The sequence below is a fragment of the Balaenoptera physalus genome (genome assembly GCF_965194825.1).
Source record: "Balaenoptera physalus genome assembly, chromosome: 6".
In the NCBI taxonomy this organism is placed as follows: domain Eukaryota; kingdom Metazoa; phylum Chordata; class Mammalia; order Artiodactyla; family Balaenopteridae; genus Balaenoptera; species Balaenoptera physalus.
Window position 1 is genome coordinate 63410030 of NC_138885.1, and position 13544 is coordinate 63423573.

General features: G+C 37.4%; 1 protein-coding gene across 6 annotated transcripts in view; it reads right to left on the reverse strand.

Moving 5' to 3' along the window:
- The window catches only part of CFAP210 (cilia and flagella associated protein 210), a 35718-nt gene extending 22195 nt beyond the window's left edge, over positions 1 to 13523 (reverse strand). For 4 of the 6 annotated variants that reach the window (XR_014264755.1, XR_014264756.1, XM_082465413.1 and 1 more), the window contains exons 1-4: positions 13361 to 13523; positions 11460 to 11686; positions 6743 to 6916; positions 6446 to 6639 (exon numbers count right to left, since the gene is read on the reverse strand). Coding sequence is in view for 4 of the 6 variants with exons in the window: in XM_082465413.1 (XP_082321539.1) it covers positions 6446 to 6639; positions 6743 to 6916; positions 11460 to 11686; positions 13361 to 13424 (659 nt within the window). In the remaining 2 variants the exon portion in view is untranslated. Of the gene's footprint in view, positions 1 to 6445; positions 6640 to 6742; positions 6917 to 11459; positions 11687 to 12910; positions 13340 to 13360 lie in introns of those variants that run through there. The other 2 variants (XM_082465414.1, XM_082465415.1) reach the window with 2 other exon arrangements.
- Positions 13524 to 13544: the final 21 nt, after the last annotated feature.

Genomic DNA, 13544 nt, shown 5'->3' on the forward strand with positions numbered 1-13544 from the left:
ACTTCTGTAATCTTGAGACCTCTCATTCATTTGTTTAACAACTATTTATTGAATTTCTTCTACAATCATGAAACAGACAAACGTGGTTCCTGACCTCAAGAAGCTTACATTCCAGTGGGGAAGACAGGCAAAAACAAAGAAACAAAAGCAAGTAAATAGAAAAATAATGTAATTACAAATCCAGGTAAGTCTTGTAAAGAAAATAACAGAACAAGGGACTTCCCTGGTAGTCCAGTGGTAAAGAATCATCCGCCTTCCAATGCAGGGGATGCGGGTTCGATCCCTGGTAGGGGAACTAAGATCCCACATGCCACGGGGCAACTAAGCCCGCACGCTACAACTACTGAGCTCACACGCCTCAACAAGAGAGCCCGCATGGCGCAAACTACAAAGCCCACCTGCTCTGGAACCCGTGCGCCACAACTAGAGAGAGAAAACCTGCACGCCTCAACTAGGGAGAAACCCGCGTGCTGCAACGAAGAGCCCATGCGTTGCAACAAAAGATCCCGTGAGCCACAACTAAGACCTGATGCAGCCAAAAAAATAAAGAAAATAAATAAATAAAATTTTAAAAAAATATACATATAAAAGAAAATAGGGCTTCCCTGGTGGCGCAGTGGTTGAGAGTCTGCCTGCTAATGCAGGGAACACGGGTTCGAGCCCTGGTCTGGGAAGATCCCACATGCCGCGGAGCGGCTGGGCCCGTGAGCCATAATTGCTGAGCCTGCGCGTCTGGAGCCTGTGCTCCGCAACAAGAGAGGCCGCGATAGTGAGAGGCCCGCGCACAGCGATGAAGAGTGACCCCCACTTGCCACAACTAGTGAAAGCCCTCGCACAGAAACGAAGACCCAACATAGCCATAAATTAAAAATAAATAAATAAATAAAAATTTAAAAAAAAAAAAAAAAAAAAAAGAAAATAACAGGACAAGAAAAAGAATAACAATTGAGTTATTTATTTTACATAACAGAGAGAGCTGTTTGGACAGAGCTGTTCCCTAAGACAAAGAAGACTTCTTTGAGCTGGTGAGAAGCCCACAGATGAAGAACGGGAGGGTAAAATTCCAGACAGAAGAAAAAGCATGTGAAAAGGCCATGTGGCAAGCAATGATCTGACAGGAGCCTGAGGCCTGGAAGATCAGGGTAATGGAGGTATAATAACTAAGGAGAAAGAGTGGTGGGAAAGGAGTTTGAGAAGTAGATGAGGCCCTTTGACACAAGGCCTTGCCAGAGATAGTGGAGTTTCTGTTTTATCTTAAATGAATGGAAAGTCACTGAAATGTTTTAGGTAGGAGAATAATAAGATCAATTTTCATTTTAATAAAATCTCTCTGGATGATGAAAGGAGAAGGGATTAGGAAGAGAGAATAGGAGGCCAGTTAAGAGGTTGATGCAATAATCCATGGGATATGAGGGTGGCTTGGACTAAGATGACAGCAATAAATTCAAGATTTGTTTTGGAGAAAAAAATCAACATGAATTGCTGATAGATTTGACTTGGGAAATAAAGGAAAATAAAGATGGATTCCTATGTTTCTGGTTTGAACAACTGACTGGTAAGGATGCCACTAGAAAGTCCACTGTGGGTGTGGAGAATCAATAATTCTGTGTTAGACATTTTAAATCTGAGGTACCTAAGAGATATCCAAATGGAGATGTCTTAAAGGTGGTGAGATATGTGAAACTGGGACTTAAGGGAGAGTCTGGACTAGAGTGACAAATTTGGAAGTTACAAGATTTAGGATGGCTTTTAATCAGTAGGAATAAATAAGATCACTTAAACCCTCTTCTCTTATCCAGGAGAAAGTGATGCAATCTGTCCTATGATGATTTTTCCTTTTCTTGGGAAGCTGATGAGATTAACAGTAACTGAGTTGTTCTTAAGCAAGGTCTATGGGCCTCTTCCTAGAGAAAGGCTTACCTATCAATAGAAGGAAATAGAATTATTCCTTGTCTATACTCTTAAGTGTCTTTTCAATAATTATGTTTAAGGCTGTTGGTCAAAATCCCTCTTTGGGGGGATTTTGGTGTCACTAGAGTCCCTTATTTGCCCTGTCCTCATCATGCCCACTGTGAGTCACAGGCAGACTCTTATACTGCTCAAAGACCACCCCAATCTCCAGGCCTGCAGCCTAGAGATTGTTTAATAAGCATGTGAAAAATCTCACTTTCAGGTACAGGGCCTGCAGCTGTACAAGGTGTTTTAGTCATCTATTGCTGAGTAACTAATTACCCCTAAATTTAGTGGCTTAAAACAATAAACATTTATTATCTCATACCATTTCTGAGATTCAGGAAGCTGAGAGTGGCCTAGCTGGGTTGTCCTCAAGAGATTACAGTCAAGATGTTGGAGCTGTAATCATATGAAGGCTTGACAGAGTCTGGAGAACCAATTTTCACATATCCATTGGCAGGAGGCCTCAGCTCCTTGCCACATGGACCTCTCCACAGAGCTTCTTGAGTATCTTACAACATGGCACTTAGCTTCCCCAGAATGAGCAATCCAAGAGAGATGCCAAGGAGAAAACCACAATGCCTTTTATATCCTAATCTCAGGATGTCACACACCATTACTTCTACCTCATTCTATTCTTTGGAAATGAGTTACTATGTATGGCTCACACTCAAGAGGGAAAGGAATTAGGCTCTCTGAAGGGAGGAATATCAAATAATGTGTGGATATATTTTAAATCACCACCAGATGACACCTGGATAGCACTTGGTAATACAATTAGTAGGGCATGCAAAAGAGTCTTGCCTCTTGGAACCTGCAATTCCCATTTCTTAGGGACTAAAAGAATTAAAATTTGGTCTCTGCTCAAAGAGGAGAGTCATTCCAAATTTTGGGAGACCTTAAGACACATGGCCTACAAGGCACATCATGATCTGGCCCTTGCCTGTCTCTCCGATCTCATCTTTAACATTGCCCTCTTAGTCCTCTGTATTACAGCCATCTTGTAGTTATTCAAATCCACCATATTCTGTCTCACCTGTGGGCTTTCAACCATGTTATTTCCTCTGCTTAAAATACTTTTACATCCCTTACTCTTTGCATGACTTATTCCTACTCATTCTTCAGAATTAAGTACAGGAGCTGATCTCTTCTGAAAAGCCTTCTCTAGACGGAATCAGTTGTCCATTTTATATGCTTCCATACACTCTGTATATATATTTCCCAAAATATTTACTATCATAGTCTAATTATTTGTTCCATATCTATACCCTCCTCCCCAGATTGTAAACTTCTTAAGGAAAGAGGACTATTGTATTCATCTTTGTATTCTCAGTGACTAGAATAGCGGATGGCAAACATTGTTCAATAAATGTCTGTAACAATGAATGAAGATTGAATGAATAAATAAATAGCCTCTCTTGAAATTTTGCACCAGAATAAACTCTTATTATTCAAGAAAAGGGGAAAAAAATCCTCTTCTTCTCCTCCATTTTCTACCATATAGTCCTCTGTTTCCACTCAGGTTAATACCAGTGCTATGATTCCAATTTTACTTTTGTCCTAAAGAGGCTTTTTATTGGCTCATCACCATTCTTAACAATATTTTAAAGTAACATGCATTCTGAGTTGTATATAACTGACACATGCATCAACATTCAACAGAATACAACATGGTGATAATTTTGTAATTGAATTTTTTGTTTGTTTTGTTTTTTTACTTTTTGGCCACACCATGTGGCATGCAGGATCTTAGTTCCCCGACCAGGGGTCAAACCCGTGCTCCTACAGTGGAAGCACAGAGTCGTAACTGTTGGACCATCAGGGAAGGCCCTGAATGTTTCTTTTTTCTTTTTTTTTTAGATTTTAATGTCAGCTTTATTGAGATATAATTTTCACACCATAAAATTCACCCCTTAAAGTGTACAATTCAGTTGTTTTTAGAACATTTATAGATATTTTCAACCATCACCACTATCTAAATTTGAGAATCTTTTCATCATCCCAAAAAGAGACCCTGTATTACTCACCATTGTGCCCTCTTCCAGCTGCTAACAACCACTACTCTACTTTCTATGAATGTTTCTTAATAAATTTAAGATGTAGGACTTCTGGAACCAAACTGGCAAACCAAGCTCACATGTCAAATATCCTTCCCCTCCTAATTCCCCACAGTGCAACCAATGGAATGGGGAAAATTCTATACCACTACTAGAAACTAAAGCAAGGTGTTACCCACATACCTGAATTTTCAAGAAATTTTAGGGAAAAATAGGGCAGTTGAGAATGCAGTGAGAATAAGTAACACTTGGCCACCATTCGCAAAGACAGAGCTCACTGTGAAGAGTAAGTAAAGGAATTTATGTTGACCTCAGAGCCTAATGGAATATCTCCTAGACTACACTGAAGATACTCCAAAGAAACAACTAAAACAAATCCTAAACTGTTTGAACCTCCACCCTATTGCCAAAGACCACATGAAAGGGGATCCTGTGGCCCAAACACAGCCCACATACAAAGGCTATAAGTGGGAGGATGTCCTGTAGGTTTTAGCATTGGCCAGATAGCTTGCTATCAGGCTGCTACCTGTAATTACACCTGATCTGCAACAGCCAATATAAGAAGAGAGATTTCTCAAGGGTGAATCACTGGTCAAATATTTGCCTCTCTCTGCCAACAGCTCTGTCCCTAACTTGCACAAACCCTTGGGTCTCTACACCACCAAAGAAAAAACTTACAATAAATCCAGCATTTCCCTTCTCTTTTTACTAAGGGTTAAAAGAAATGAAGAATACATAATTTGGCAACACATGTATCCTGAGAATTGATGTCTATGCCACTTAGACATTTGTGATTTTGACAAATAAACATATATATACAAAAACCAAAACCTTTTTTTCATAGTAATGACAAAAGACAGATTTGAGCACATAAAAATATTTTCTAAATACTGAAAACCATTCAGAAAAGGTGACACAAATCTGAGATATGTCATATATAAAAACCACTTATTAATCACTTTTTAATTAATCAATGATAAACGTACATTTCAGTATGAAACAACTTACACAGAAGAACAAAGGAGTAACCAATTCATGATAACAAAACCCAAAACAAATGAACATTTACACATAAGAAAATGTACTGCCTTACTAGAAACTAAGAGAAACGTAAATGAAAAGATATCAGTTTTTGTACATTAAATCAAAAAAAAAAAATACTATCCAGAATTGGTTATAATATAAAGAAAAGTGTATCAGACATCATTAATGAATGCATACTTAAAGCCTTCTCAAAGGGCAATTTGGCAGTATATCTCCAAATGTAAATCCAAGTCCATTTCAAGAAATCTATCCTACATAAATACATCTTCGCACAAAAGACATATGCTCAAGGATGTTCACTGCAGCATTGTTAGAAATGGGGCGGGGGAGTGGAATCCAAATTTCCCTCAGTAATAATGTAGTTAAATAAATCATGGTACATGTTTAGTATACAATATGATTATTTTAAAAGATGTGACAGGGCTTCCCTGGCGGCGCAGTGGTTGAGAATCCGACTGCCAATGCAGGGGACACAGGTTCGAGCCCTGGTCTGGGAAGATCCCACATGCCGCGGAGCAACTAGGCCCGTTGAGCCACAACTACTGAGCCTGCGCGTCTGGAGCCTGTGCTCCGCAACGAGAGGCCGTGATAGTGAGAGGCCCGCGCACCGCGATGAAGAGTGGACCCCGCTTGCCACAACTAGAGAAAGCCCTCGCACAGAAACAAAGACCCAACACAGCCAAAAATAAATAAATAAATTAAAAATACATATATATATATATTTATTTAAAAAAAAAGTCTGTATGGCTACATACCAAAACAATAACAAATTACTGTGTTGGATTAGGTTATTATTCAAAATGACTCTCTCACTCCCACTTCCATGGGAGTCCACTCCTCTGTCCCACAGATGTCAGCATGGTTACGTGACTTGCTTTAGACTCACGGTGGGCCAACTGTATTTCCTTGCCCTTTGACTTTGAGTTTAGCCATGTGCTTGCAAGCTTGGGCTCAATCTCTTGCATCTGTCAGTATCATGAGAAAAGTCTTCCCCAGGTGTTTGCTGTCCCTTCATCCTGGACCTCAGAATGAGGCCCACATGGAGCAGGATCAGAGCCTTTCTCACAGTAACAAGCAAACCCAGCCAGTCCTACAGTTTGAAGACAAGCTACCCAGCCAAGCCCAAACAACCCACAGATACATGAGAAATAAATGTTTACTGCTGAATGCCACTAGATTGTGTGGTTGTTTGTCATGCAACATTATTATAACAATGGTAACCAATATATTATCTCTGGGTAAGGTGGTAATAGTGATTTTAACCTCTTTCTTTTTATTTTTTCTACTTATTAGGTATATTAGCATATATTACTTTTATAATCAGAAAAAAAAGCTATATCCATTATGAGAAAAAGAGGAAAGTACAAAAAAGGTAATTTATGTATACATACTGTTTTAAATGATCTTTGCCAAGAGCCACTCTATCTCTGCGTTGTTTTTCTGCTTTTTCTTGTTCTTCTTTAAAAGCTTTTTCAACGTTGAGTTTCACTTGTTCCTCCCATTTTTTATCTGATTTTATTTTACTCTTTTGGAATTCAATCTGTGCATCACGTTCTTTCATAACTCTACTAAGAAGAAGTCCCGACTACAAAAAAAATTGCAATATTTTAAGAAAATAAAGTCTAATTATGTATAGATATGTTAAATATATATATATATATAAAAATACAAGAAAACCCAAGTAGTACATGAAAGTTTTTCACTCTTTCTGTCTGGTAAAATTGATATTGCTTTGCATATTCGATGGCCTTTTTCCTTTCTCCTTGTTTGTGTATTGCTTCTTCCACATCAAGAATTTGTCTTTCTGCCTCTATTTCTTTATCACGTTTCTTTTTGGCTTCAAGTTTCTGTTCTTTCATCCCCTACAAAAAGACAAAAGCAGTAGTCTGTTTTCATTTTTCAACTTAACTTTACAAAATTAAACATATAATATGATAATTTGAGCTTTCCTTATGAGTCTTTATTGTATTTGCATATATCACTAACAAATATGAGGTTACACTTATGGGTTAATCTTTTTTTTTTTTAATTTATTTATTTATGGCTGTGTTGGGTCTTCATTTCTGTGCGAGGGCTTTCTCTAGTTGTGGCAAGCGGGGGCCACTCTTCATTGCGGTTGAGCTAATCGTTAATTGAATTTTTTAGGTAGTTAACATATTTACATGGTTCAAAATCCATAATATTAAAAAAGTATATGGGGACTTCCCTGGTGGTCCAGTGGTTAAGACTCCATGCTTCCAATGCAGGGGGCACGGGTTCGATCCCTGGTCAGGGAACTAGGATCCCACATGCCGCATGGTGCAGCCAAAAAAAACAAAATATATATATATATAACTAACTTCCATCTGTAGTCTCTAAGATAACCACTATTAGTTTCTTGTATGTACTTCCATAGTTCCTTTCTATATTTAAGTAACAAATATATATATATATATATTACTACTTGTGTTCCTTTAAAAAATCAACAATGGCATATTTTACATGTTCTTCTATACCCCTGAGGGGGTAGCCAACGTCCCATGTCAGAAGAAGTCTTTTTCTCCTTTATGGGTCACACTTCTTACGTCTTAAGAAAATCTTACTTACCTTGAATTCTTGAAGATATCCTATGATTTATTTTTAAAGTTTTACTGTTTCACTTTTCACATTTAGGTCTTAAATCCAGCTGAAATTCATTTTTGTATATTCTGTACCATAGGGATAAAATTTCATCTTGTCCAGATGCCGATTATCTCAGTATCTGTTATTGAATCCCCATCTTTTCCCTTCTGATTTGCAATGACATTTCTAGCATATGTCAAGTTCCCATATACAACACAGGATTGTTTCTAGGCTCTCTCTGATGATGTATCATTTTGCGAATCTCTGTGCTTATAGTACAGTTTTTATTATTATATTTCCACTACATTTACTACATTTCTTTTTCTTCTTTAACACCCATGGAGGTGTAAAGTATTAGGTATACTGTGGTACTTTTGGAAGAAGAAAAAAACGGCGTGTATTCCACTCCCCATCTATTTATAGACCACGGGCTTTTCTAAAATCAAGTTTTTTAGAGTATAAATTACATATGCTCTTTTAGTGTACAGTTTTACAAATGCATAAAGTCACTTATAGAACAGTTCCATCCTCCCAAAACACTCCCTCATGCCCTGTTAGAATCAACTACGTGTACCCCCTGGCAACCACTGATCTGTTTTCTTTCCCTATAGGTTTTGCCTTTTTCAGAATGTCATATATTACATTGTATATATTACATATATGATATCAGTCATGATATAACGCTTCCCTCTTCTAGAAAAAAAAGAATTAATAAATTATGAACCCTGTTCCTAAAGCAAGGTAACACAAGCTTTCTGTGTCCCCTCCCAACCATAAATAATGTACATTGCAACAAAGTAAGGAAATATGCAATGTTGAAAAAAATAAAAGGTGAGAACTCTCTGAACAGATATTATGCTTCCACATAGTTTTAAAAATTCTACTAGAAAATAGGAGAAAATCCTGCCTCATAGTTCCTCAAAGGATATAGGAAAGTGTAGTGGGGGATGAGAACACCTTTTCTCAGCATTTTCCCCCAGGTGAGATAGTAAAAGGAGTTAGAGGACACCTCCCCACTTTGAAGTAGTTTCCCACTCATGTACGTGGAACTAAACTGCAGGTTACTGTACCTCTTAGGTAGAGATCTTACAGAAGCACAAAGAAGGGCACAGCAAAGACATATGTAGTTCTAGAAAAAGATAGGAAGAGAGACAAATCAAAGGCAGATGAAAAGAAGCTGCCTTGATTCCTCAAGAAGCTCCTTGGTTCCTCAGTTTCAAATCCTGTGTTTTTGTGCAATCCTCCATCATAACAATAACCGGCATTATCCTGATACCCAAACCAGACAAAGACATTTCAAGAAAACTACAGACCAATATCCCCCATGAACACAGATGCAAAAATTAACATTTTAACAAATTGAATCCATCAAAAAGGTAATACGTCATGACCAGCAGACGTTTATCCCAGGAATGCAAGCTTGGTTCAATATTTGAAAATAATGAATGAAATACACCATATAACAAAATGAAAAATTAAAACTTCATGATTACCTCAATAGATATAAGCAAAAGAAAAGCACTTTAAAAATCTAACATCCATTCCTGTACAATAAGGCAAAAAGAAAAAAAAAAAGAGAAAGAACTAAAAGGCACCCAGATTGGAAAGAAGGAAGTAAAATTTGTAAAACTGTCTTTACCTTTTTTTTTGGCTGCGCTCTGCGGCATGAGAGATCTTAGTTCCCTGACCAGGGATGGAACCCGTGCCCCCCTGCAGTGGAAGCACAGAGTCTCAACCACTGAACTGCCAGAGAAGTCCCTGTCTTTACTTTCTGACATCATGATTGTCTATGTAGAAAATCTGACGGAATCTATAAAAAAGCTACTAGAACTAATAAGTGAGGTTAGCAGTGTTGCAAGATACAAGATCAACATAGAAAAAATTAACTGTATTTCTATAGCTAACAATGAATAACAAATTGAAATGTTAAAAAAATCATTTATAATACATAAAAATAGTAATTACTTAGGGATAAATATGAAAAAAAGATGAATAAGACCTATACCCTGAAAACTATAAAATATTGCTGACGTAAATTAAATAAGACCTATACAAATGGAAGAAAAACACTGTTCATGGGTCAGAAGGCTCAATACTGTCAAAATGTAAATTCTTTCCAAACTGATCTAGAAATTCAACACAATCCCAAACAAAATCCCAGCTGGCTTTTTCGTAGAAATTGACAAGCTGATTCTAAAATTCATGTAGAAGCACAAAGGACCTAGAATAGCCAGAACAACTTTGAAAAAGAACAAAGTTGGAGGACTAATGCTATCTGATTTCAAGACTTAAGCTACAATTCTCAGATCAGTGTGTTATTGAAATAAAGATAGATGAATAGATCAATGGAACAGCAGAGTCCAGAAATTCCCCCTGCACATATATGGACAACCAGATTTTCAACAAATGTGTAAAGGCAATTCAGTGGGGGAAAGAACAGTCTTTTCAACAAACTGTGCTGAAACAATTGGATAGTCATATGCAAAAACATAAACATCAATCCATACTTCACTTCTAAATGTAGACGATATATATATATATATATATATATATATATATATATATATATATATATATATATATAAAAGACCTAAAATTTTAAACTTAAACACAGAAGAAAATCTTTGTGATCTTGAGTTAGGCAAAAATTTCTTAGGTAAGTCACTAAAAGAATGATCCATACAAGAAAAATTGATAAACGGGACTTCATTAAATTAAAAACTCTGCTCTTAGAAAGACACTGTAATGGAATATAAAGCCAAGCCATGAACTGGGAGAAAATATTTTCAGATCAAATATCTAATAAAGGACTTGTATTCAGAATATATTTTAAAAGTTCTCGAAACTCAATAAGAAGACAAACCCAGCAAAAGATTTGAACAGACATTTCACCAAAGAAGATATACAGATAGAAAATGAGTTCATGAAAAGATGTTCAACATCATTGTAATTAGAGAAATTAAAATTATAATGAGATACTACTTCACACCTATTAGAAAGTCTATAGTTTAAAAGACTGAACATAGCAATTTGGCAAATATGTGGAGGAAACACATATTAGAACTATGTGTTCTAATATGAATTAGAACTATCATACACCGCTGGAGGGAATGTAAAATTACGACTACTTTGGGAAACAGCTTGGAAGTTAAATGTTACAAAATTAAATGTACAGCTATCATATGATTCTACACCAAGATATTTACCCAAAAGAAATGAAAGCATATGTCCATACATAGACTTATACACAAATGTTCATAAGCAGCTTTATTTATAATAGCCAAAAATTGGAAACAGCTCAAACGTCAATATTTGCTTGATGTCAAACTATCAACAACTGAGCAGAAAAACAAATTGTGATATATCCATACAATGGAATACCACTCAGCAATAAAAATGAATGAATAATTGATACAAAAACATGAAAGAATTTCAAAATAATTGTGCTAAGTGAAATTTATAATAGACAGCAGATCAGTGGTTACCTGGAGACACCAGAGGGGGTGTGGGGAGGAGTGAGAGGGAGTAAAATGGGGTATGAGGAAACTTTTTTGTGGTGATGAATATATTCATTATCTTAATTATGATAATGGTTTCAGGGCTATATAAATATGTCAAATCTTAAATGGTACTCTTTAAATATGTCCAGTTTATTGTATGTCACTTACACCTAAATAAAGCTGTTGAAAATGTGTTTCAATGCATTTTAATGATATTTTACATGTTAAAAATGTTTATGAAAGAGTACTAAGAAACAAGAGTAAGTCTTCAGTGCACATGTACTCCTGGGTGGTTAATACTTACTGCATATGTATTAGTCCAATGTTTTACCACTTCTTGGGATCGGAAATGCATTTCTTTCTTTGCCTTTCTTTCTGCACGAAGGTGTGCTGCTTCTCTTGTCAAACTGTCAAGGCTATCTCGAATCCTTTCCCACTCATTGTGTGGAATTATGGTGACCTGCCGGAGATCTACTTTGCTAGGCAGAAGAGGTGGATAGAGGACTTGATCTTCTTCACAGTTCTTTACTTCTAATAAATTTTTTAAAATGAGTATTAAAATTTTTCAAGAAGAGTTTAACTGGTATTTTTTCTCACACATTTCTATATTGGCATGATATCTGGAAGTTGTTTCAAAGAATAATTTTATTCTTGTTATCTTAAGAACAGCTGGGAATAAGTGGAAAGTATACCAGACCTTGAAATCAGAAGACAGAGATTTGAGTCCTTGCTTAGTCAATTCCTTACTGTGTAAACTTGGGCAAGTCATTTAACTTCTTGGAGTCTCAGTATCAACATCTTTAAAGTTGAGATCAATAATACCTACCCCAACAGGTTGTTACAAAAGCATTTTCAAACTTTTTAAAATTGCCACTGACTGTTTTAACAAACATAACTGGTGAGCTCTGAATCAGGTCAAATAAAGACAAGCCTTGCGAGCGGGATTTTCCAAGAAACTTGCAGACAGGTCAAATAATAAGTTTCCAAGGAACTGCCAGACAGCTCAAATAATAAGTTATCTGGGAAATGGGCTTTGGAAGGGGTTCAACCCTATTTTGCTCCCTCCACAGGCTGCTAAGCCACTGGATTTCACTGTGATTGCAGTGGTTTTCTAGACTACCATAGGGCAGGGAGAAAGAAGGGGACGAGAACAAGTTAAAATGCAAAAAAACTCATTGTTGTTACCAAGATTCAGTTATTTTTCTTGATAAACACTCCCCAATTGTTGCAAGCTTTTGGTTTCCTGAGTTCTCAAAAATTGATTTTGACAATTTTTGCCATTGTTCTTTTTGATTTAATGCAGCACTTTATATATAGGAAAGTGAATATGTGAGCATAATTTTATTTTTTCAATACATGCCACATGGGTACTGTCTCTCTCCTACACGTCATGACCCTCTGCTGCTACTTCTTAAGTCTTCCACAGCATAAATACCCACTAGTGTCCACTGGTGGGAGACTGGCTGGCTCTCACTCAGCATTTTGGCACAAGGGACGCTATTGCTACAGAAGCTCAGGCGATGACATGAAGATAGTCCAAGTTCCCAAGGTTCTGTCACCATGAGAACATTAATTGGGAATTTACAGTCTTAAGAAACTAAAATCACTGGAATTAATAAAGAGATCTTTAAATGTCCCACTAGGCTACTTCTATTACAAAATCAAATTTTTATAAAAGGTCATGTGAATTACAATACCTTAAGTAGCATTATTTTCACACTCTATCAAAGTATACGCCTTAGGATGAGACCTTACCTTCATTTTACAGTTGAAGAAATTGAGACTTTCCTTCAGACACTTTCCTAAGAGTACTCAGTAGGTTCACAGCAGAGCCAAGACTCTAATGAGGTCACTGATATTTCCAAAATACATTCCGATTCACTCAGTGAATAACAAAGCTTAAGTGCGAGAAAACTCAGCAAACACCAGACTCTTGGAGCTGCAATGGCGCAGCTTGAGTATCGGGCCAGCTGGTCAACTGGGAGTCTCTGACTTCTTTTTCTCTACCCTAATTTCTGTATACTTTCCCCACCTACCCATTCATCCAAGGGCAAAACTGTCTGATTTACACAGAGCCCGACGATGCCCACGGTGCTGTTTTTGACTTGATGGAGCCCGTTTCAGAAGGAAAGGCACGCTCGCCTCCCACTCCATGCCTGGAGACCAGAAACAATCCCTGTGCTGGGATGGACCAGTTTAGCTCACCCGTGCTTTCCTTTGCCCGTCCACAGCGCCTTCCGAACCGCACCAGCATCTCTGAGGTACCCATGGCGCTCTCAGACTTGGAAAGGCGATTCCGACGCGGAAGCTCCGCGGACTCCAGGCAAGTTTTAGCCAAACCGCGCAGATGCTTAGCAACGCCGCCGGAAGTGACAGCAGTCGTCGCCGA